This window comes from Anopheles darlingi, chromosome 3 (genome assembly GCF_943734745.1).
Source record: "Anopheles darlingi chromosome 3, idAnoDarlMG_H_01, whole genome shotgun sequence".
Classification (NCBI taxonomy): domain Eukaryota; kingdom Metazoa; phylum Arthropoda; class Insecta; order Diptera; family Culicidae; genus Anopheles; species Anopheles darlingi.
In genome coordinates this window covers 9,948,280-9,973,481 of record NC_064875.1, presented here as the reverse complement: position 1 = coordinate 9,973,481, position 25,202 = coordinate 9,948,280, and the positions used below count along the sequence as shown (strand labels likewise).

At 51.8% G+C, this 25,202-nt stretch overlaps 1 protein-coding gene across 8 annotated transcripts in view; it reads right to left on the bottom strand.

Annotated features, from left to right (window-relative positions):
- Positions 1 to 25,202, bottom strand: part of LOC125954943 (ecdysone-induced protein 75B, isoforms C/D) — a 93,087-nt gene that overhangs the window by 14,168 nt on the left and 53,717 nt on the right. For 7 of the 8 annotated variants that reach the window (XM_049685647.1, XM_049685651.1, XM_049685648.1 and 4 more), the window contains one exon: positions 10,905 to 11,049. In XM_049685647.1, the coding sequence (XP_049541604.1) occupies positions 10,905 to 11,049 (145 nt within the window). Of the gene's footprint in view, positions 1 to 10,904; positions 11,050 to 11,214; positions 12,632 to 25,202 lie in introns of those variants that run through there. The other variant, XM_049685653.1, reaches the window with a different exon arrangement.

Below are 25,202 nucleotides of genomic sequence, written 5' to 3'. Positions count from 1 at the left end.
TTTGCTTTTACCACACACCAGAGGGACGACGACGATCAAACCGAAGAACAACTTTCTTTTGCTTCGTTCGAGAGCACGCACACAAACACACCACACCACATGTACGCGCGTACAATGATTGATATTAAACAATTTTACTAAACAAAAAGAGAGGGAAAAATAAGCACATCAAGATTGATAAGAAATTTTCAGCAGCAAGGCAATATAATGCCTACAAGAACCGCTCCTGTCAACCGCTGAACGCTGTGTGTGACGCACGTTCCATCCTTCCTTCGCGGCAGATCAACGACCATAAACGCACACACACAGACACACACGCACGGCCGAAGCACAAGGATAATGATAAGAGCGAACCAACAGCAGCAGCATCAGCAGCAAAACGCCGAGTGCCACGCGCGCGCGTGTGGGTGGTTGGTTGGTTTCGCCTCCTTTCCCGCGGCCTTTGAACCACCTTTACACACAACACCCGAGAGTATCCGCGCGCACGAGTGTGCGTCACACTTTTGTAAATAATAAAAAAAAATAATAAAAATTCTTCTGATCGGAAAACAACACTCAAATCCAAGAAGGCGACCAGACCAGACCACCATCCAGTGGTCGTGAGTCAATGTCAGGGCCAACTGACAAAGGCGAGGAGGAGGATCTGCGATCGGATTGCGAGCTTCGGAGACTCGCCCTCTCGAGCTTCGTTTGTCCGATAGCAGCACACAACATAGCACCATACCAAGCATATAGCAAGCGACCAGAACGAAAAAAGAACAACAATAACGACGACGATGGGGCTATGTGTTGTGCGGCGTGATCTCGAACTTGTCCGATACACTTGTTCTTCTGCTTCTTCTTCTTCCTCCTCGTCTCTTGTGTGTCGCGTGGGAAGGAGGGAGGGATTTATCACTCTCCGGCCAAGCACACACACACGCGCGGTTAGAGTGAGCGAGATACGAGATGAAGATGTTCAATGAAATTACAACAAATACCGCGCACAGGCGCGATCGATGTCGAGATCTCTCACTCACTCGCTTGCTCGCTCTCGCTCTCTCTCTTTGTCTCTCTGTCACGCTTTTCTGTATGTTCTGAACCTTCCAAGTCATTGGCAGGATAATGAGGCCTCTCGGTGTGATCTCAGCAGGCTCATCACTCGCTCACTCACTGCTTTATTGCTTTATCAGCAGTAATAGCGTATCCTTGGCATTGGCCGTCTTCTCTCCACAGGACCCACGGCGCGACACACACATACACGGACACGGACACAGCACAAACACCGAAGGTGCACCCAAGGATATGAATGACCTTCGCCTTGTCAACGATTCTCTCTCTCGCTCTATCGCTCTCTATCGCTTTGGAGTTGGTGACCTCCAGAGGTTGACCAGCAACCCATCGCCGAAAAGGGCTAATATCCACAATCCACTGGAACCACCTGTAGCCCCCACTTTTCCTCTCCTCCCCGTGGCACTGTGGGGACTGGGACACTAACTTATCACTCCCTCTGCTCCACTCCTTCGAATAGCACGCACTCGAAAGCGATGATGATAAGCGGCGATGGGCGCAGCACCACACACACTATCGTTGCCACCAAAAAATATCACATTTTTCCGGCACACTTTTCCGGCTCTCTGGAAATCTAGCAGCCAGACAGCAAAAAGAAAAAACCAACCAACCTTGGAACTCGCTTCTTCTATCCCTCTCTGTGCGTGTGTTGTTTTTTTTTCGCTTGACTATTATTGCACGATATCACAAACTGGCAAGCAAGCAAGCAAGCAATCACGCACGCACGCACGACGTGCTGCTATCATCGACTGCGACGACAACGACGACGACGACGACTGTGTCTCTCTGGTAACACGCGCGCGTAAGCACTACAAACACACACACACAGCAGCAGACACACAGCACGAGGCTAGCGAACGTGTAGCAGCTGCTCCTCTGCGCGCGCTCTATCTTGGCGGTTCAACGTTTCATTGCTCAGTGGGGGCCACGCGAAGCGGCAAATAGTGCGAACCGATCCGACCGACCGACCAACCAGCCAGCCAGCCAGCGAGCTCCACGGTTTGTGCGAAAGAGAGATAGATAGAGAGAGAAAGAGAAACAGGTTGCGAACGAAAGGAGACCGCAACATCCAAAGGGGACGGTAGGTAGTAGAGTTGTGGTAGAATTCAAGTTCAACCTGGGGCCACTCTCTCGCGTGAGTGACTCGTCGAGGTGGTGGCCCCCCCTCTCGTTGTGCCAGCCAGCGGCACATTCAACCGGGAAGAGGTTTTATCAATGTCAGCGCGAGCGGCGCGCGATGTGGCGCAACCCCCCCTTTTACAGTGAGTGGCCTCTCCCATCCCCGTTCTAGGGGTTGAGGCGAGGGTGCTAATTTGTTTATCGACCCCCCCTCGATAATTAGAAGTTATCACTCGCGGATAGAGATCCCGGAGCTGATGCTGCTGCTACATTCCAGCCAGCAACACTCACAGAGTCACAACACACACTCATCTCGTTCTCATCACTCATCGCAGCAGGCCTTGGGGCTCATCTTCCTCCCGTTACTAAGCACCAACAACAGCAGCTCGCATCCAAGTCAGTCAGTCAGTGGTGAGTGAAGCCGGGCGGGGGGGAAGCGAGGAAGGGAGGTTGGCCTTGAACTTATCCCCAGAAACGTTCGGGAGGGGGTATTGCGAGGTGTGGGGGGGGGCACGAGGGTGTGGAGGAGTGTGTGATGAGCGCGCAGAAGCAGCTCTCTCACATACAGAGAGATACAGAGACACCGACCAACGTGTTATATATATATATACAATGCCAACGTCAACGAACGAAGGAAGATGATGATGGTGGTGCTGATGATGATGATGATGATGATGAGTGCGCGCGACCGCGCCAAAGTACCGATGGGGCTTTTGCCCTTTTCCTTTGTATGGAATAAGGGGGATGACGGGGGTGTGGAGTAGAATTTATTTTTACACCCATCTACCAGAGCATATACAGAGAGATAGAGAGAGAGACGCACACATATGGTACACATATGTACGCGTATAGGTGGTTGGTGTCCCTGACCCCCCCGGGTCGTTTCACATGTTCTTCTTCCTCCTCTTCGCAGCAGTATAGAACGGTTGGTTTAGTTTTCCCTCGAGTTTTCCCATTTCCCTTTGGGGCTTTGGGCTGTTTGATGAAGGGAAAGGACAAAGTAGTTCTGACCTCAACTAGCGGCGGCAGCAGCACCACCGATAAGCCTCTTTCATGTCTCTCTCTTTCTCTCTCTCTCTCTATCGAGCGACAAATCCATGGCCATGGTCACGACAAAATTAAATTGAAAATTGATTTTCCCTCGCTGCTCTCTCGGTCTAGCGTTCTTCTCTCCCTGTTTTCCCTTACAGGCATTTCCTTCAGGAGCGGCTGTGTGTGTGTGTGCCGCCGGTGACCAGGCACACAGTTGCAACACTCTCAAAATAAAACACTCAAGACATATTATATTCTGGAATCCGGGGAGCTATTTCCAGGTTACATCGCGCGCCACCCTTGGTGGTGCCGGTGGTGGCCTTCAAACCAATCCATCCATCCATCCTACCCGCCGCCCCACCCGGCAATCGATGGTGATGATGATGATGATGATTGGCTAACAAACGTTGATGGCATGCGGCGCGCGCCATAGAGCTTGGAATTGGAATGTCCTCGCCACATTCAAGGACGCGCGTCCCAGTAGAGAGAGAGAGGGAAGGAGGTGGCGGTCGGTTGGTCTCCAGGACTGATTGCTCGATTCGCGTCGTGTGGCGCAATCACTCCCGGGGAGTAGCACCATCACCAAGTGGCGAGCGCGGTTAAGGAACACGGTATTACACACACCTTCCATTACCTTCAACAAGCCGCAGTAGCATTGCCTGTGGCGGCCTTGTGGAAAAAAAGGGCGACGATGATTGCGCGCATGTGGAAATGATGAAAAAGTAAACAATTTCCCCCGTGAAAAGCCGCCGCGGGAAATGGAAAATTCGCGGAAAAAGAGTCCCGAGTTGGAGAGAGAGACAGAGTGTGTGTGTGAGAGCGACGCGGAAAGTGATGATGGTTGTGTCCTTGACTTTTGATAACCTTGATTCAACCTCGTGTGCGCACTTTCAGAATGTCTCTTGTATCTTTTATCTCATTCAAAGGTCGAGTTTGTTGTAACAAGAGCGATTATCCAGCTAGATTATCAATAAAATAGTGCGGAAAATCCTCAATCAAAATGAGTCTACTAAGTGCATAAACATTATTTGAATATACACTTGTATTAAATCATTTAAATTCAATGATCAAAGTGATTTCTACTGCTAAAATATCTGTAATTTTCATTTGCATTTTCGGACGATGCCATTTTTCCGTTAAAATTCAAAGAAAAATCCAGGAAAAAAGGCTAATATTGCTGATGGTGCCAGGGTACATACCACCCTGTGCTGCTGCTCAACAAGTGACTGCTCGAAAAGCACCCCCGGAAAGCGCGAAAGCTCTCGCGCGCATGCTGCCCACTGCTCGAACTGCTCGAATTGGCGGCCATCATGGATTTATCTCCCTTTCTCCGTCGCTCGCTCGTACGCTCTCTTTCTCTCACACTCCTTAGTTACTCCCGGGACCACCATTTAAGGGAGAGGGTGGCGAGGGAGTTGTAATACGGGGGGAGAACGGAACCAAAGCGAGTTCTAGAGTTCAATGACACAGTGACACGGATTGCAGCACACGGGAGAATATGATGTAAGAGAACAGTGGACTGCCGCTCGATGCTTAATCGTTCTTTGATTACCACCAACGGCACCCCCTCCCTCGTTTGCTGTTCTGGGGGGCTAATGAAACAGGAACTTCAAATCAAATCACCCCTCCATTTGCCTCCATTTGTCACCTCCATTAGTGTTGAGTCACATTAAACGAATGTTGACCTAATGACAGCAAGCAACACAATACATTGTAAGCTTGTGATTCGTCAACTGAAGACCCCCTTGCATCGTGTGTGTGTGTTACCGGACGAACGGACAAGTTCGTTGACCGCACACACGCCGTAAGGGGTCCGTTCATGGGTGTTGGCCCACTTTTGCATGTCGCTCGCGCGCTTCTCCTCCACACCACCCCGCTCATGGGGAGGAAGGATGTTATGGTCTCTCTCTCTGCAAAACATACGAACCTCTTCTTTTCCTCCACCAATAATGAATGCGATATTCATCGGAGCGTTCGTGCGATCGCGATCACGCGTGGTGGGGGCTAGTTTGGACTTTCATTTTCATCGGCAGAGGTTGCTGCTAGGTTCGTGAAACTGTACACTAGGGATCGACACTTTCACCCAAGGGGATAGTGCGAAAGGGGGGGTTGGTGCGATGCTGTTCCTCGCTTCTGTCCCCTTTCCCTATTGCTGCTGCTGCTGCTGGTGGAGGATAGAGTTTAGTTTCACTTTCTGCCACCGAACAGACGTGAGACAGACAGACAGAGTACGCGAACCAGTATTGTGTGAACCAGACCAGAGGGGTGCTATTGGTGGTCAGGAAATGGAGTAGAGGAAGAGAGAGAGAGAGAAGGGGGAGCGCATCATACGAGGCTCACGAGAGTGGTGGCAACAGCCCCGGAGGTGAAAGTTGGTTAGCGACCGACACTAACCCGGAACAGACACTCTGGTCTGCGCTGTTCACTCTGGCATGACGGTGGAAGAAGAGGAAGAGTGTGCGTGCGGCAGCAGTTCGCACTTTCGCACTCAACCTCACCTGCAAACTGCAACACGTATGCGATGCGGCGTACTCGTGTGTGCGTGTGATGCACACGAAAGTGAAATCATCATGAAGCACCCCCGGGGGTGAGGAGGGAGGGGGAGGTGGCACACACTGTCCCAGCCAAATGGTGTGCGAGTAGTGTATCCCTCCAGAGATTTTACATAACTCCAACTTGCCCTCAACAATGTGCAAAATGGAGACGCACGGTCAATGGGGAGGGGGAGAGGGGGGTGGAGGGTGCTAATAATTTTCTATATTAATTTATTTGAAAAACACATTTTTCCCTAATGCTTTGCCGTTTCGAAAGCAAACAGAACGCTACATCAAGTGTACAAATGTGAATTAGGTCACAAACATACAGGTCTCTTCCCATGGTTGCGGCGGGTTGTGGAGTGAGTGATGTGATCGTCTCCTTGATCTCAAAACCCTTCCTAGAAGGAGGAGGGAGAGCAATTTAACGAGCAGCACACAGCAGCTGACTCGAAACAGAACCAACCATCATCAACAGAATCGTTACTTCCTTCTCTGCTCTAATGAGGGAGCTCGCATTTTTTTTTATGTGCGCGACGACGACGACGGCAATGGTGGTCTCTCGTCCAACACACACAGTAGTTGCCCAACCACCATATTAAGAGACAGACGGCGGCCATCACCCTCTCCACGCTAACCCGGAGGAGAGAGGAAGAAAGGTAGGTGGTGGGAAAAAAGGGGTGGAGAAGGGGTGTGCGCGCAATGCAACCTAAATTCGTCGTGCTTCCCATCCATCGCACCGCACACGAAGACGACGACGCGACTGAAATGAGCTCAACCAACCAACCCAACCAAAGCAGGCGGTAGACAGTGAGGCAACCATCATCATCATCATCACCATCATCATGAGCAACACTAGCAGTGTGCGTGACAGAGAGCGCACACGAGAAACGCGCACAGTGGAAAGAGTGAGAGCGAGCGAGAGCGCGAGAGCAAAACCTTCAAAACCGAATACTCGCGTTCGTCGCCTGCTCGGTTGTTGCTGTCACCGGCGACCTGGACCTAGCTAGAGCGCTCGCTCGCTCGCAACGGCAGCAGCAGCCGGCATGAATTGTAAAAGCAAGTGAACGACCGTACATGACCGACATAGAAGTCAACGAACCCGCCCCACACCACCGCCGAGAGCCCAGCAGCCGGGCGCCCCGGGACAGCAGCAGCAGCAGCAGAGCGAGCAGAGCGAGCGAGCGCGCGGTCGAGGGCCATTTCATTTGGGGTACACTACACCACACACCCCCATCCCTTGCTCACCCGCGTTGCGATGAGAGAAAAAACGAGAGAGAGAGAACAGGTAACGGTGAGAGAGAGAGTGCGCTCCCCCGGCTGCTAGGATCGTTTTCTGCGAAAAATGAATTTTGCGCTCGTTGTTACCGCTGCTACTGCTGGCGGTTCATTCTGGTTGATGAGATGAACACACAACCCCCACAGACTGACTTAGCATGGGAGTAGCGGTTGTGGTTGTTGTGCATTAGATGGATTATTTGTTGCGTACCAGGGCAATTATTGGCTGCTCTGTTGTGTTAGTGAATTTTGCGGGAGAAAGGATCACAAAAATGGGGATCGCGCGCGCCTCTCTGGTTGCACTGCTACTGATCGCTACACAGAGAGAGAGAGAGACCGCCAGCACACACTACTGCTGCTACTACTACCCGGGCCCCCCCCGAATAATATAAATAGAAAATGAAAGTTTTGCGGGAACAGCAACGCCACCCATCGTGGCTCGCTGACTGAATGCAAAATGGAGATCGCACACGCGGATGGAGAGATCAGATCAGATGGGGAAAACGCGACTCGCTCCCAGGGGGAATAATAGGCGCGCTAGCAGGTCAAAGCGATCATTAAAAATTGGCTACCAAAGGTTACAACAGTAAAACGGTGACACGACCGGGCCCAGTTTATGAGCCTTTAGGACACCGAAAACCACTTATCCTTTTGTGTTTCTCGGTACCACACCCCCAAGGATACACCTTCTCTCCACGAAGTGAAGAAAAATGCGCAGAATGTGTGCAAAAAAAATCCTCATCTTCCTCTTGACCGTAATATCCTACTACTACTGCTACTACTACTACCACTACTGCTGCTGCTGCTTCCAAAAAATCAGTTACGAAACATGGATGAGTGCGAAGAAGCACCCGCAACACATCCACCCTCCTCCCTCCTCTTGGGGGATTTTTCATTGCTCTGTTCCCGAAAGAGAGACAGATAAACGGTGAGCAGCAGCAGCAGAGGCGCAAAGAGGGTTGGTGTGCAATGGGACTCTTACCACCAGTCTCCCCCAGCCCCCCCCCCCCCCCTCCCCATTGGCCGCTTCCGCACAAAGAGGCCGCGGCGAGAAAGTGAAACTTCAAACTTCGCCTAATTCCGTCACAATCATCGCGCCGAGCGCCCCTTTTCTCGCTCACTCACTCACGCGCGCACAAACACACACACACCGGGCACTGTGGCTGGCTCTCCTCGACCCAGTAAAAATGTGGTTGAACCGTGGCACAGCATGAAAAAAAAACCAGGGCCCCATCTCAATGCATACACACACGCGTACGCATGCACGCACACACAAGACAAGACACACGCACGTACGCACGCTGACACAATGGCGATCAACGGACGACGGCCATCATCATCATCATCATCGAGTAGAGGTGAATGCACTCCGGATTTGGAACGGAGGTCGTTCGTCGCACCCTCTCATCAACCTCCCCCCGTCAATCGAACCCACCACCCTGAAGCCATTGCGTTGCGTTGGTAAAAGGAGCGAGAAGAGTCGATTCTCCCCCGAAAAAGTGAGCGAGATGGGGACTCCCTGAAACTTGGGGCTCCACCTAGAGCTACCGGGGGGGGACCGCATAGCTCGAACGAGAAAGAGAGAGGGAGGACACCAGAGAGGGAGGGAGGTGGGGTGGTGGTTGGTACATACACCCCTGCGCGCCGGGCGCTGCTACCTTGAAATTGTATGAGCGAGAGTGCACGATACGACGGAAAGCCTGGCAAGAGCAAGAGAGAGCAATCATTCTCTCACTCCACTGCGCTCTCGTAGTAGGCGCTGAGCTAGTGAACCTACTACTACACGAAATGAATCTCGCCACAGCAGGCGTATGTGCGTAAGTGAAACGCACAAAAGGCCCCCCTCAGTCCTCGAGAGAGCAAACGAGAGAGAGAGACTGCTCGAGCGAGCAAATAACAACCCGGCCGGGCGGGCGTATTCATGACGAGCGACGAGACGATCCCCGTGTGAGAGAGTGAGCGCGGTGCGCGGCGCGAGAGAAGGGTGAGTTTTATTTTTCTGACCTAAATAAAGTTCAAAATGATTATGGCCCAGTTAGACGGTCGTTGAACTCGGCGCCGGCCACCCTGCACCGGTGGCCTTCGGCGCGCCAGAGCGAGACGGACGGACGGTCGGATTGTGAGCTGGCTCAGCGCAAGCGAGTGAGCGAGCGAGCGAGCGAGTGAGCGAACTGTTCACGAGGGTATGAGTTAAGTTTTCGCTTTCTGCTGTGTAGTACACACACACAGGCACGTATACGAACGTTTTCTATCTCTTTTTAGCTCGCGTAACAGTCAGCCAACGTGTTTCACTCTTGCACACATACACACGGTGGTGTGCACTTGGGGCGAGCGACTGTTGCGCGCATGCTGCTGCTGCTGGCTGGCTGGCTCTTGGCTGGTGGTGTGTGCCATGGCCACTAGATTGGTTTCTCTTTCTCGCGTCTTGAGCAACGTGCGGGCAGCTTTCTCGCTCTGGCACTGAGGTGGATTGGGCGTCTCCATATTAGCCAACCACCATCCGTCTCCATCAGGGGGAGGAGGGGGTGGTTGCGAAGAAAAGAATCCGGAGCCAGACGAAAAGGGGGCGCATGGTAGTAGTTACTAACCCCCCCCCCCCCCCCCTCAGGGAGACCGTTTCCAGGTCGAAAAGGAGGCATTCTACTACCGTTCGTTAAGGGAACTTCCTCCCCGGAACCAGTGACAATGTTAATCTTTCATTTTCAGGATCTGAGGACCTTTTTCTTGATGATAACTCGCAATATACTGTTACCAAAACTCTTATCATTCATATCTTCTTTTTCCTCGTCCCTTGCTTAGAAATCTCTGTCCATATACAACGCTGAAGGGGCCCTCTATATGGCCCACGAATCAAGTATGCCCCAAGATCGTGTTTCGCAAAAAACTAACCCGCAAACACTACACCAAAAACCAAACAACGATCGTGCGAGCGCCCCCGAAAAACGCGGTCATCTTTCTCTCGCGTGGTGCGACCTTCAAAAAAATGAGATTACGAACACTGCGCTTTCGGTTCGGTCCAGTTCGGGGTGGTGGTTGTTGGCCAGAGGCTCCAGTAACCCCAAAAAATTGGATCCGAAATGAGGCCTCCATTCAAGGTAGCAGCGAGCGCGCGCGCCTGATGATGCGGCGCGCGATGGCGAGATGTTGCTGCAGAAGCTCTTTGGAGGACACACCAGAGATGGTGTGATCGTGATCGGTCGGTCGGTTACGTTAGCAGCACCACAACCAGCCTCCAATGGCGCGAATCGAAAGGAGAAGGAGCAGCAGCAGCAGCAGCAGCAGCAGCAGCAGCAGCAGCAGCAACAGAAGAAGAAGCGGCAGATGACTAAACACACCAGACACGAGCAAGCGAGTGTGGGGGTCAACATCGAAGGTGACAGGGACAGGTACCTGCTGCTGCTGCTGCTGCTGTTGTTGCAACAGATGGCTCCGTTCGCCAGCAAGGAAGATCTAATTTTTCTCACCTTGGGTTCAATAGCGCCACTTTTTTGTAGACCGTGAAAAGCGGACGAGTTCCCAAAAAAAAAGAAGCTGCGAACAGCGCAACTGGACCACGGACAGATGCAACTCCTCTCGTGCGTCTGGATGGAGGTGTCCTTCGAGAAAGGCATGTGGTGTGGCAATGTCGGGCCTTCTTATCAATTGGCAACCGTCTGTGCAAACAATCCATCAATGTCAAGTCAATCTCGAACACCTTCCCGCCAAAGACACTTTCAGACGATTTTAGGGGTTCCTATTCATCTCAAATGCTGTAGCCGATTGGCAGTAGAGGAGTCCCTTAAACCCATATAAAGAACTTCTACTAAGGGCGCCACAACTAGTGACGGACAAACACGGACACATCCAGAGGGGGGAAAAACGTATAAAGGAGAAAAAAATGAATGAAGTACTCACCATCACGACTCATGCCGACGGCAATGCACTTCTTCAGCCGACAGTACTGGCAGCGGTTGCGGTTTATCCGCAGGATGCTGCACTGCTGGTTCTTCGTGCATGGCCGGTACTGGATCTTCTGCTGTATGGACCGCCGGAAGAAACCCTGTAGAAGACACGGAAGACAACAAGGCATTAGCTTGGCACACTACACTTCAACTTCATATAAATCATGTCCAGAGCAATCGAGGGGATCAACAAGATAAGGTGTTTCCTTTTTAATAATAGTTGCCCAACAGACAAGTCCACGGTCCACGGGGGATTAACGTACGTGATCTTCGCAGAGATTCTCCTCGAACTGCTGGCAGAGATCGTTGATGAGATGATCGGGTGAGGAGCCGCCGGCGGTCGCGGCACTGCCCTCTACGTCGTCGCCACCGCAGGTGCAATGGGTACAGGAAGCCGCCGCCGCCGCCGCCGCACTACTCTCCTCGTCCGCATCGCTGCTACCACCACCACAACAGTGTGGCGGTTCCGGTGAAGGTGCTGCCGAAGATAGCGAAGACTCCCGGCTACTTCGGGCACTACCAGCGGATCCATGGCCACTGGAGGATGAGGAACTGCTGCTACTGCTGCTGCTGCTACTGCTGTGATGTCTCCTATCCTCCTCATCCTCATCCTCTTCCATCAACTCTCCACCGATTGCTTCATCTTCGTCCTCTTCCATCCGTTGTATTTGCTGCTGCTCCTCGACGATCATCGCTTTATCGTCCTGTATCAACTCCTTCTTCTCGATGGCACATTGCTGCTGTTGCTGCTGCTGCTGCTCCTTGGCAGCATTGCTGTTGATCACGATCGTGATCGTGGCAGGAGATGATGGTGGTGCTGGTAGTTGTGGTGCTGCTGTAGCGGAAACGCTGCTCTCCTCCTTGGGCACCTGAGCGCTCAGCCACTCTTTGGCGATGGTTGTCTTCTTCCACGGACAGAAGTCAATCTTGGGCGTCATGGCGATCGGCTTCGTGGCGTGACCACCAGCCGCCACCACCGGCACCGAGCTGGTCTTCGTCGCCGTCTTCGAGGCCAATGGAGCGGATTCCAGGATCTTCACCAGCGCGCTGTGGCTTTGCTTGAGGTTCGGAGCCAACAACTGTCCAGCACCAGCAGCAGCAGCAGCTGGTGCCGTATTATCCTCTCCGGATCGCATCACGAGAATCGTGTTTCCGGCTACCGTCGGTGCCATCGTTGGTCCTTGCGTCGCAGGAGGTGGTGGTGCTGGTCGAGAAGGTTGTTGCTGCTGCTGCTGTTGCTCCACGGCAATACCGCTGCATCCCATTTTCGCTCCGAGGACCCAAAACAAAGCTCAAGCACTTCCCGTTGGGTTTGAGGCGACACAAACGAACGCACTGGCACGCACGTACGCACGCACGAACACACTTGCTCTCGCTCTGGGCTCGCCTGCTCTATCTTCTCTATATCTCTCTCTCCTTCTCTCTCTCCTAGATGGAGGCGCCTGGTAAACGAACTTGCCGTCCTATTAGCTTTTCGCGCACACGGAGAACGCGCTCCAGTTACGCTCTGGATCACAGCGCCATCTTGGATGCTGCTTGGCTGGTGATCCTTCTCAGAGATCCTTGCTGGCATAAACACATACACACGCGCACAAGCACATACAGCTCACTAGTGCGCACACATAAACACAGACGCACACACACAGACAGGCACTTCTGGGTGTGCGATTTTTTACAAATAAAATTGAAGAACGTGCTTCCTCCGATTGGGCGGCCGCCAATCGTAGCGAGCGCACCAAAAAATCACAAAATTCGTTTTCTCCTCAACACAAATCCAGCACCAAGATGCCGGAAGCACTCTTTCTCTTCCTTCTGAGGGTGATACACTGCTGCTGCTGCCGTTGCTGTTGCTTCCTGTGGACACACTGCTTCCTACAGCAGAGAACACAGCACACAGTAGGTAGTAGGCTGTGTTTTGTCTGCCGAGAAAAACCAAACGCGGCGCGAAATCGCGGAATTAAACTAACTATTTCTTTTTTAACTAACAAACACGAAACCGCGCGCCGTTTCACAGAATCCTCCTTTACTCGCTCTCTCTCTCTCTCTTTCTCTTCCTATTAATATGTTGTGTGTCAAGCGAAAGGTGCTCCGAGGATGATGCGCCTAAAGCCCGTGCTTTCGCGGCGAAGGGAGTTTTGCGAATGGCGCCAACGCGTACGACCGGGCTGGCGGTGAGTTCGTGTGTTCGAGCAAAATGAACCGCGCAGCGAATGGCGGTCGCAGCTCACTGCGATGGAGGCGCACGCAATACCAGAGCATTCACTCTCGGCTCGGCCTCACCGCGCGCTCTGTCCAACGGAGTGAACACACCACACTCGGCGGCCCGATTATAGTAGGCTCCCCACAGCGGGGGGAGAGCAGAGGGGGCATGAGCAAGAGCAGTAGCATCGAGTGAGGTTCTCTCTCTCTCTCTCTCGGGTTCGCGCTACGCCAGACCCCGTTATAATGTTGGTGGCGAGCGCGCGCGGTGCCGAAGTAGGCGCTGACCGACCCCCAGCAGCAGCAGTAGCAGCAGCAGCAGCAGTAGTGGAGAGAGGGAAAGTTCAACGACCCATCGTCGTCGTCATGGCCTCTTCTTCCTCACCACCACTACCACCACACACACACCTTCCTCGACTCGAAGGTGCGTACGAGGTGGGGACACCCCACAACCGAGTGAAACGAGCACTCCGGAGCAGCCGCCACAGCGGATTGTGTTGCGAAAGCGACGACGACGACGACGACGACGATCGACCCCCATACTAGCTCTCTCTCGTTCTCTCTCTCTATCTTTCGCTCTCTTTTTCTCTTTCGCTAACTCCCCCCATTCGGCCCCAAAAAGGGTTCCAGAGGGTTTTTTGCATCGATGACGAACTCGCACACACACGCACGCGGGCACAAGAGATCGAATGAACCCCTCGGCAAAAGTGAGGACATCCGGGGTGCGGGGTGCGGAGTGCGGTTGCGTGCAGCCAGCGTGCGCGTTGCTGGTGGGGTGGTACGTGACGTGCGGCACAGACACTTGGAGCGCGCGCTTCATGCGTCACCTGCGAAGCGAGAGAGAGAACGAGCGAGGGCTTGTCGAAGTATGTGTGAACGAGAGCGAACGAACGGCGCTGAGGGATGATGTGGGGAGCGAGCGCGGTTGGTTTCGTGACCTAATTTTTGGTCAACCACCTCATCGTCGTCGTCGTCGTCGTCGTCGTAGTAGGCCGTTGTCGTTGTTGGTGGCGCGCGCGTGAACCTCTCTTTGCTTCGTGCTCTCTCTCTCTCTCTCTAATCTACGCAACAGCAGCAGCCGAAAAAGGGGGGCTGCTAATGCGCTCTCGCTCGCTCGCTCACTCGCTCCATCTGACAGCTCGCCTTTGGCTGTCGTAATTACGAGGTTCGAGTAGACCGGTGCTGCTCTGGCACACACTGGTGGCCTCTGCTGTTCGCTCTCTTTCGGTCGCACCTTCCTTGTCAGACAGGGGATGGGGTTGGGGGGGGGGGGCGATCCTCATGTGCCTCCTTTGTGCGCGGCTGTTCGCGGAAAGTGAGAGGAATTTCGGTGTGCGCGAGGCCGAGGCCAAGCACCTCAGCGGCAGCAGCAGCACAGATTATGAGGCTTGATCTCCTCCTCAGGGGCTTTGTGCACCTTTGTGGTCTCAAACAGCAGCAGCAGCAGCAACAGTGCAAATGAAAAGGGTGAGATCTTGCCTTTTTCGGGGGACCGGGAGGGCGCCTCTCAAGTGAGTCGTGAGAATTGGCATTCCAATCATGACGACGACGACGACGACACACAAAGCATGTGAGTGAGAAAGTGGGAAAATGGCATAGCTCCCTCCCCCGACAAGAAGTTCGCTTTTCTGCCAATATATTGGGAAGGTTGAAAATTGAGGTTTCCAGGCGAGGCGCCATCACATCCGTCTGACAATGGTGCGAGGTCATTGGCCCCCCGCCAGTCAGTCAGTCAGTCAGCCAGAGGCTATCCATGATTCATCTGATAAACACACAGCACGGCACACACACACACACGCAGGTGACAGAAGGCTCAAACAAAGCGCGACACACAAAAAAGATGAAGACTTCCACACCAAATGCGCACAAAATTCGCACAAAAAACAGCCCAACTCAGTGACTCACTGCACACTGACAGCACAACACGACAGCGACGACAACGACAACGCGCTGTTGTTGACAGATAAAGGTAAACAAAACGGTGGAGAGCAGCGCAGCAGGCGAAGTATTTGGTTCGTTTCCGTTTGACATTTCATCCATCGCCATTCCCCAATGGCTGCTATGATGATATGACGACGATGCTGGTTTCGCAATTTGCTGCTGGTTACCCCTGCTGTAAATGACACATTGATAAAGCCTTCGCCGTGACGCATCATCATCGCAATTACAATGCAAGTAAACAATGCGTACCCTGAAGCATCATAGCCGCCATGATCGCAATGAGACGAATAGGCGAAGGTGTCGATGGTGTGTGCATATCCAATAGTAACTACTACTACTGGTGGTTACTACGCGTGCACGCCGAACCACGCGCCGGGAGTGCGTTCTCATAGTAGGCCAGACACAAAGAGCTTCAGCGTCGTGGCCTACTACTACTACTACTGCTGCCGGCATGGGATGCTGCTACTGCTGCCGTCGTCGTCTGGGAAGCGTCTCTTGGTTCATAATCTGCTCGTGGCGCTTCAAGAGATACAACAACCATAAAAAGTAGTTTAATGCACTCGCCGTCGCGCGCGCTGACCGATCATCCCCCCAGGGCTCCTTCCCCCTCCTCCTTGGAAGCGAATGCAACCGAACGGGGTCTGGCGCGTCTCGGTCAGTGGCCCCGATATCCCAGGCGAGCACGAAGAGCACCAGAGAGAGAGAGTAGGAACTGGACGCGCCCGGAGGAACGAGAGACAACGCGATGCGGTCGCGATGATCGTGCGTCGCCCGCGCCCCCTCCCCCTGGACCGGGGCCCGGACCAGACCAGACCAGACCGGGCCAGACTAAGGAGCCAGACCAGAAGGCTCGCGACACGGAGAACAAGCGAGTTCATTGCCCTCTTCTTCTCGACGACCGGGCGCGAGAGTCACAACGAGATGTCCGAGAGAAAGAGAGAGACAGAGAAAGAAAGAAAGAGATGGAGCCTTCTTCTGTTGCCGTTGTTCTCGTGTGTGTGGTGTTGTGTTTCAGCGGCCAAAGGAGCACATGGTTTTTTTGCCGCCTACAATGATAACGAACTCGATTCTCGCTGCGAGACTCCCACCCCCGGAGACCACCTTGTCATGGCGGGATTTACACCACGTTGACACTGACTCATATGGCGTTTTTTGGGGCCAACCGGTACTACTCCGCCGCCCGGTACAGTGCCATATACGTTGGTTTTCTGAACAAAATTTGCACACACACGCATACACCTCAGGCTCTTCCTCTTACACAGTGTTTGCACAGCTGCACGGTTCAAACTTCCCAGAAACGAACAGCAGAAGCTGGTGTCGTGCCAAACGTAGAACGTGGACCAAAAAAAACAACACCCGGGGAACAGAACAGAGCATTGTTAGCTTTTGGATTGACAACGCAAAAAAAGACAATCAACAACTAGGAAAAAATATTCACAAACTAGAAGAAAATATTTACAAACTAGGAGAAAACATTATTAACAGTTACAAAACAACAGAAACACTGAAAATCAACGAAAAGTTTATAGCTAGGCGTGGTAAAATAAAGGAAAAGTCACAAAAAAACGAGCAAATATAAAAAAGGTGTTGAAAATATCGAAGTCATATCAAACTTGATATTAGAAGATAAAAACTTGAACAATAAATAGAAATCAAACACAAGAATCTGCATAATACGATAGAGGAAGAAAAGTAAAACACTCTTTCGAAAAAAGATCAATAGAAATAGAAAAAATCATGAAAACAACCAAAACAGAAGCTAGCAAAATGGCTAACGAAACAAATATAATAGAAGATGAAACATATGAGCAAAACGAATAAAAAATCATATTTCAACCCTTGCGCCAAAAAGTGAACAGCGCCAATCCTAGAATTCCCGCTAATACCTTGACGATAGAGAACCAGAACGGCGGCTACCGAGTGTAGCATGCGCCAAAAGCAACACACCTGGGTAACCTTTCCTAAGCTCCGGCTTCTCACTTCTCCCCTGTCCCTTCTCCACTGCCTCTTCCGACGGAAGGGGGCACTTAGAGAGGGCACTGACCTTCGGCATCACGATTTGTGACGATTGTGCGCGGCCGATTACGAAAGTGTGAAAAATTGTTGTGTTGCTGTTTGTTTGTTCGACCCACCCTCTAACTGTACTCTAGAGCGCGGCCATTCCTCCTCCCCCTCAGCCATTATTTGCTAATCTATTGCCATCGTAGCGGAACATGACGAAAAGAAGGAACAAAAACCAAAAGTCATGACATAGAACATATATGCGAGCAGCAGCAGCAGAACACGAGCGGAGATCATATCATGCACCACAACATCGACGATGAGGACGACGACGAATTTGCTCCTCACTCCCCTCCTATGGTAACATCATGTTTGTCAACCCGGCAGGGCAGTGCGGGTGGAGCGCGCAGCACCGAAGCGTAGCGCCAAAACACCGTTACCGATATTCGGAAATTTGCTTAGAGATCTGGCTGCCAGCCGCCACCATAAGCGACGAACTCTCGTGCGCGCGCCATGACATAACGACGACCACGACGACCACTACACCGGCCCGTGGGGCTCCTCTTCCCTCGATTGGTGCGGTGATTGCGGAAGAAGAGAGATAGCGAGCGATTTTAGGCGTGCTTGTGCGAGAGAGAGAAAGAGAGAAGTGGCGGTAAAAGAAAGCGCGAAAACCACCTTCTCCACTTCGCGGCCACCCCTTGACCAAGTGATGATGTTGTGGGGTACTACACCCGGACGTGAAAGCACCCGCCAGACCGAGAGAGAGAGAGCGAGAGCGAGATGGAGATGAAGGAAAGGGGTTATGTAAGGCCCGGCATGCTTCTCATTCACGCACACACACACACACACAGCAAACCCCACCAACTCTTCCTCCTCCTCTTCTGTCTTCCTGGCCTTATTTTTGCGCGTGCATCCACCCCATCGCAGCCGCCCCAGAGACCGCGTAATGACGTGGGGCTAAGGGTGTGGTGGTGGTGGTGAAGGAGTGCATGCGTTGCGCAAGAGAAGCGCGCGCGATAGTTTTATGTCGCACCGACGGCGGCATCGTGATGTCTCTACCCCCACCCTCTGCCTAACGCTCGGCCGCCGTATTTTAATGACCACCGTCGCCGGTTTAGACCGCTAGCAGCAGTTCGTTGACCTTCCTCCATCTCTCTCTCTCTCTCTTTCTTTCTCTCCTTCGCTCGCTCGCTTACTTTCGGACGGAACTAGATACTAACACTTTTGCTAACAGCATGCCAGCAGCAGCAGTGTGTACGCGCCCATTTCGTGCCGAAAAAACATAAACCCGCGCGCACGGGATGTTGTTTTGATCGTGTGAGCGGCGGCCCCTCGTGGTCAGCGCGTCGCGTGATTAGCCGTCGGTTGTACAAACGGTCCCCCCGAAAGGTGACATTTGAGCTTCATGGGAAGAGTGAGAGAGAGAGAGCGAGTTGGGGCTATAAGGCGCCAGGGATTAGTGTACATCTAAAATCAACATGATAAGTGATGCAATCGGGATGGAATGTTCAAAACAAAACTATAATAATGATTATGATCATGATCACCTCTGAACCTTGAACAGGTTCATGAGAGTGAGGCAGTTTAAGTGGTAGGGAAATAAAACCACATCAAAAAAGGGAGGTGGCATGGGAACATAATCGTTAAAAAAAAACAGAACCACCAGAAGAAAAGATGTAAAACAATATAAAAGGTCTTCAGGGAAAGCAAAAAGCATGATAGAAAAAGAAACTAACGAAAAATAGGGTAATACTAGCGAAGGAAAACAAAAACAAAACAAGGCAAAAATTTGGGAAAATTGTTGTAACAACATAAACACAGTTAAAAGATGCAACAAAAAGAAAAAATAAAGCAAGGAGTAAATAAAGAAAACTAAATAATTAATGAAGGTTAATGAACAAGAATAATAAATAAATAAAAGCGATAAAAGAGCACTACAGACGTAGAATAAGCGCGCTAAACAGCGCAACCGGCTGATGGCCTAGCAAGCATAAAAATGATAGCACCAAAGGGCGAGTGAAAAACTGCAAAATCACGCTAAACACCAGGGAGAGAGAGTTCTATTAATAGAACTAGAGCATAAGAAAAGCCCAGAGAAAGGGAGAGAGAGAGAAAAACGATCGCAGAGGGAAGGGCACCGAGAATAATGCTGCTGTACTGCCGCCACTACACTAAGAAGAAGTGAAGAGCGATGACTTTGCACAGAACGAACGAACGACCGTTCGACGGCTCGCGCGGCCTGCCTGGGGTGGTCCCAGGCTGAAAAACATCAAAGTGGAGCATCATATGTGCTCGAATCGAGCGCGCCCGCGCTCTCGACCACCAACCGCCAACGACCTCTCTCCCCTCCTTCACCTGTGCCCTCTTCTTCTTTCCTTCTCCTCATCATCGCACTAACGCTACACTACAAAATGTCATTGAACCGGCGAGTAGCGAGCGGCGAGTAGGGCCATCGCGGTCATAAGATGAGCGCCGAGCGTGTGTGTGGTGTTGGCGTTTGTGTTCGACCGATTCTTTGCCACCGACGCCGCCTAGACACGAGAAGCAGCAGCAGCAGCAGCACCGGCGAAGGCCTCGAAAAGGCACCGTAACTTCACCCTTCCTAAAGGGTGGTGGTGGTGGTTAAGGAAAAGTGGTGCAAAAAGGCAATGACCACCAACCTGAGATAGAGAGTGGACACAAACCACCGACTACGACGACAACGACGACGGTGACGTATTGTGTAGAGAGTACACACATCATCATCATCATTATCATCATCATCAGTAACAGGAACTAACAGTGTGTCTCTCCCTTGATGCTGCTGCTGCTGCCGGGGATTGACCTAATTAACCGATCGAGAATTGCGCTCACCGGAGTTCCGCCAACGCCGATCTCGTGTGTACTGATAAGACGTTGATGAGACGACTCATGCCCTTGTTATGCCCTCCCGGAGGGGGGTGCGGATTATTTTAGTGTTCACAATGCATCCTCTTCCTCCTCCTAACAGTGCGCGACTTCCGCACGGCTACGGCGAGTGCAACTGCACAAAAAACTGGGTGAAAGGCGAGCGAAAGAATTAACGGAAAACACGTGTGTACTGCGCGCCTCATTGCCCCTCTCTCTTTCCTCTACCGAAGCCAAATTCTTAACATTTTCTACCTTCACTGTGACTGACTGCATGCGCCACTTGCCGTCGAGAGTACTACCTACTCTGCGCGCTTCTTTCACCGTCACCGTCAATCATCTTCCGCCGCACCAGAGCAAACCAGCGGGTCAAAAGTCCCGGTTGGGGCGCATTTTGCGAGCTGTGGCATAAACCTCCGTCGTCATCGCTCCTCTCTCGTCATCGGGAAGACGGCGCCCTCTACAGCGAAGGCTGCAGCAATCAGAACAGCACGCATCATCCTCCACACAACCAACCAGGCAGGCGGCAGTAGAACGTGCGCGCGCTCCGCTTCTGAACGGCACAGAGAGAGAGAGAGAGAGCGAGAGAGCACAGCATAACAGTATGAGCGAACGAGAGCGATAGGAAAGTGGGCAAAAGAGAAGAGACCCGGGGACCGACGACCTGAAGCACGATGACGACGACGACCACGACGACGTCGCGATCGTCGCGTTGCGTTCTGTAACGGACCCTCTGTACCGGGGTTCAATGAACTCGCTTCTCTCTCTCTCTCCCTTGTTCTCTCTCTTTCTCGGTTGTTGTGCCGTTTTTACTACGTCTCCTCCTACTCCACCTAACTCCCCTCGGGGCAATTCGATTGGGAAATATGCAAATGTGCGTCGTCGGTCGTTGGTCGCTGTGGTCGTTCCTCGGTATCCAGAAGGAAACCAGGAAGCCCGTTGCTGGTGCTGCTGGCCAGCGCACATATAACCGAACCATCGAGTGGCCGAGATGACGTCACGAGAAATACCAACGAGGAGACGACGGATGAGGGATGGACAACGGGGTGGAATTTGTTGATGAAACGTTCATTCACCTTTCACGTCGTCGTCGTCGTTGTCGATGGGGATCCCACCACCATCATCATCATCATCGTCGTCGTGGTCGTGGTCGTATGTTATGTTCGCGCATTTTTTGGGGGAAATACATTACTCACTCACTCACCCACGGTGACGGTGACTCGGTGCGTTGCGTTGTTGTGGGGCCCAACAAAAGCCGGGGGAGCACAAAGTTCGGAAATCACGGAGCCCCTTTATAGTAATGCTAATGCTGATGATTGCATAAAAAAAATACATTTCATGCTTGCAATGGTGTACAAACATTTTAAACATTTTTCACAACATCAAAGTAGGGTATATTTTTAACGAATGGTGGACGAAATGTTTCTGGCGTGAGATAGGCCCGGGTACAGGACCAGGTTTGCGCGGGCTGGAAGATGAATCACCCACCAGGTGACCACCACCCAGAGCTGGATGTCATGAGAACGGGCATTCAATCTCTCTAGACCAAGATATATCGTTAATCCTGGATCTGGTTCTGGTTCTGGTTCTGGTTGGGCACACACACACACCTGGTACTGGGCGTTGCGTAAGCAGAATTGTGAACTGGCCAGCTGGTTAGGACCACTACGGTCTCTATAGTCCCACAAATGGTCCCACAGGTTGGAGAACGAGTTCAGTGACACTAGGTTTCGAGTGCCAGATGTTGAATATAGGAATGGAGGTGTTCCTCTCGGCACTTCTGTCCCATTCCCCAGTATCCTGGTATTCCGTCGCTTAAGTTAACAGAACGAGGAGTTTTAAGGAGAAGTAGGAGTTTGTTCACAGTAGCATTTATAATCTTCTAGTGTTTTATTAACATTAGTTAACATGAAGTCCAAATGTCTGCCAAAAAAGTCTATACCTTTAACAGCAATAATGGGTCCCCGCAATTTAGGTGACTTGGATTGGCTGGAAGTCGAGAGGAACATTCCATTGTTCAGTACCGCCACCACCAAATGGCACAAGACAAGTGTCATTGCACTCCATCGCCACTCGCCATCAGCTGCCAGTGTCTTTTGCAGCTCGCAAAAGAAGGAGCGAGCCCTACTTATATGATTCGCCGGGTGCTGCTGCTGCTGCTGCTGCTACTACACAAAGAATGTTCTGTGTGTCTCGAGATCGAATCGAGAACGTGCTTAAAGGTATCCCCCCTCCCCTGCCAACCAAGGGCCATAAAGTGGGAATGTAGATCGCCGACCTATAATTACGCACTCCCGCCCTTCCTTGTGTGTCTTGTGTCTCTACTACCACAGCACAGCACAGTACAGTCGTGCTTTTCACATCGCACACCGACCGATACACGATCAATCGATCGATCACTAGATAGAGAGAGCGAGAGAGAGACTCTTTCTGTCTTGGACATAAAAAAAGAAAAAAGAGACAGAGTGAAAAGGCCGAGATGCGATGCTGCGAAGGGTAGGGGGTGGCCAGCGGGCTTTGGTTTGGTTTATTTTTGGTCAAAACATGGCCGCCGCGATCACGAACCCGCGAAAGCGAGACGAAAGGGCGACTGTCGGCGATGAAAGAGAAAAGGAGAGGAAGAGCGAAAGAGCGCGGCGCTCGCGCTCAAGGAAGTGAATGACCGATCGAGATCGATCTGCCGCTGCCGCTGGAGTGACCGCACACCACCACGTCATCAGCATAACTAAAAGATGGGAGGAAGAAATGGAAGAGAGAGAGAGAGCAAAAGCGATCGCCTCGATGTTGCTCTCGGTTGGGTTTGGTTACGCAAACGCGCCACCACCAGGATATGCCCTGACACCGAGATGACGACGACCACGACGACGACCATGATGATGATGATGATAATAATGACGACGGCGACGACGACGATGGGGATAAAGTTGGCATTTCCGCGTGTGTGATATCTGCCACTTTTTCCTCCACCTCGTGCTCCCTTGCTCTCTCACAACCAATGATTTCATAGTGCGGAGCGCGAAACGGAACCACTGAACCCAGCAACCGCGCATATAAACATGGCGTCCTCGCGGAGGTTTTCGCGCGTCCGCGTAACGATGGCGACCGGCCGTGCTCGCTGGCTACTACCATTGCTGCGATTGATGTTGTTGCTGCTCTCTTTCTCTCTCTCTCTGCTTGGAATATTATGCAATTGTGTTAACTACCACCACCAGCACCACCACCGTTCCTTCCTTCATCATCATCATCATCAGCATCGGCCATCATGTCATCGTGATTACTAGAGGTACATCGCGTCCCAGGCAAAATGGGGCCAATGACCGGCAAAGCAGCCGAAAAAAAGCACACTTTGCCACTCCTTCATCTTGCTTTCTTCCTCTTTCCCTCTCTCACTCACAGCTTACTTTGAGTTTTGTTTTGATTTTCTATTTTCCACAGCTTCGCACAGCGGCGACTTCCTACTACTACTACTACCAACTCTTCTTGCCAACTCTTTCGCCTCCGCTTCTTCTTTCGCCCGTCATTTCGTTCACCTTTTCACCACCTTGCTTTATCGCTTCTTTTTCGTTCAATTTCTCTTTCTTACGATTAGTTTAATGTCGTTTTTTCCCAGCATCTTCACTGTGCTTCTCTCTTTTTTCTCTCTTTCTCTCTCTTGCTCCATCTTCTAATGTTTTTTTCCTCTTCCTTGCATCCCCTCTTTTATGTTGTTTTGTGGTATTTTGGGAATTTCCTCTCTTTTTCCACCCTCTGCTTCGCCCTACTCTGGGCCATCCAGGGGGCATTAGCCTTTTGGCTGCTGATGGTGGTGGTTTAGTCGTTTTTTGTTTTGTTTTGGGTTTTCTCAAGCGGACGCACCGAAAAACACGTAGATACGCGACCACAAGAGGGGAGGAGAGTGAGAGAGAGACCGCGAAAGGAGAAGTTCCGCCACTTTCTTTCGCCTCGCCATGCCTGACCGCACCCCGGCCCAGGGGAAGGGAAGTGGAGAAAATCAGTGCCGTCTTACGAAACGCGATCACGATCACGACGACGACGACGACCGACGACCAACGACGACGACGATGGTGTTGTTTCTTTGCGTGATCGCGGCGGCCTTTGGCGTTTGTTTTTCCAAAAATTACTACATTAATTACTACCTTCGCTTCGTAACGCGCTGCGTATCTTCTCCCCTGCGTAGCCTTACCCCCTGTGCCCTGCAAGGCGCTTCAGAGACCACGGAACGCGTTGAAGCATCTCGCTCTCGGTCGCTCGGTCGTGACTCCGTCCCCCTCGTGGGGTTTTTCGGTGGCCACAGAAAGCGTGCATTGCCCCGCGCCAGAGGAGCAAGGTCTTTGAACTTTCTGCCTCTACCGTCCGCTGGAATGGTTTTTCATTTCGAGCCTCGTTTCTGTTGTTGTTGTTTCGTTGGCACGCGCATTACGGAGCAGCAGCAGCAGCAGCAGCATGGCTCTCGATGATGTTTGGCTGCTACTACTACTTGCACTTTTCCCCCTTTATTTCCGCTTTCCATCCGTCTCCGGGCCGCGTGTTTGTTTGTTGATTATTTTGTTTACAACCAGTGGTAGTAACAGCCGCGGGTTAGGGGAGTTCGAAATGGATTCGCGCGTAAATGCGGTCGGCTAGACACGATGGTTGATTTACTATTAATTCACTCAACTCGCAGTTAAGTGAAAAAAGGAATTAAAATTCCTTTAAAATAAGGAATCGTCTTTAATTCCTGTCCGGAAAACTGTTTTCTCCCGTTGCAGCAATGACTCATTCACATTCCCACCGGGAGGTCCAGTGGGGCTTTGGAAGCACAAGCAAAGGTATGAAAAAGTCATTCGAACCGAATCCCTGGAACCCACCCGGGGGTGAGTCATGGCGATCGATTTCCCGTGACTCAGAAGAATTTCAAAATTTCGTAAACCCCGGACACCACCACCACCAGGTGAACCGGATTTTTTTGGCACCGACAAGGAGGAAGGGGGAGGGGGGTGGCAGAAAAAGTGCAACATAAGCGCGAACCTCACACGATTCAGCATCGGTCGGTGGCATTACAAAAAAAAACAGCTGGATGAAAACTGGATTCCAGCATAACACCCGGCAGGGCCAGTTGGTGACGAAGAATAATCTGGTTCTCTGGTGCCTGACATACACACACACACACATACACAAAGGCTTTCGTGACGAGTGGGTTGGTGGGGGTGCTTGGTATGCAAAATGGACAGAACCAGAACCC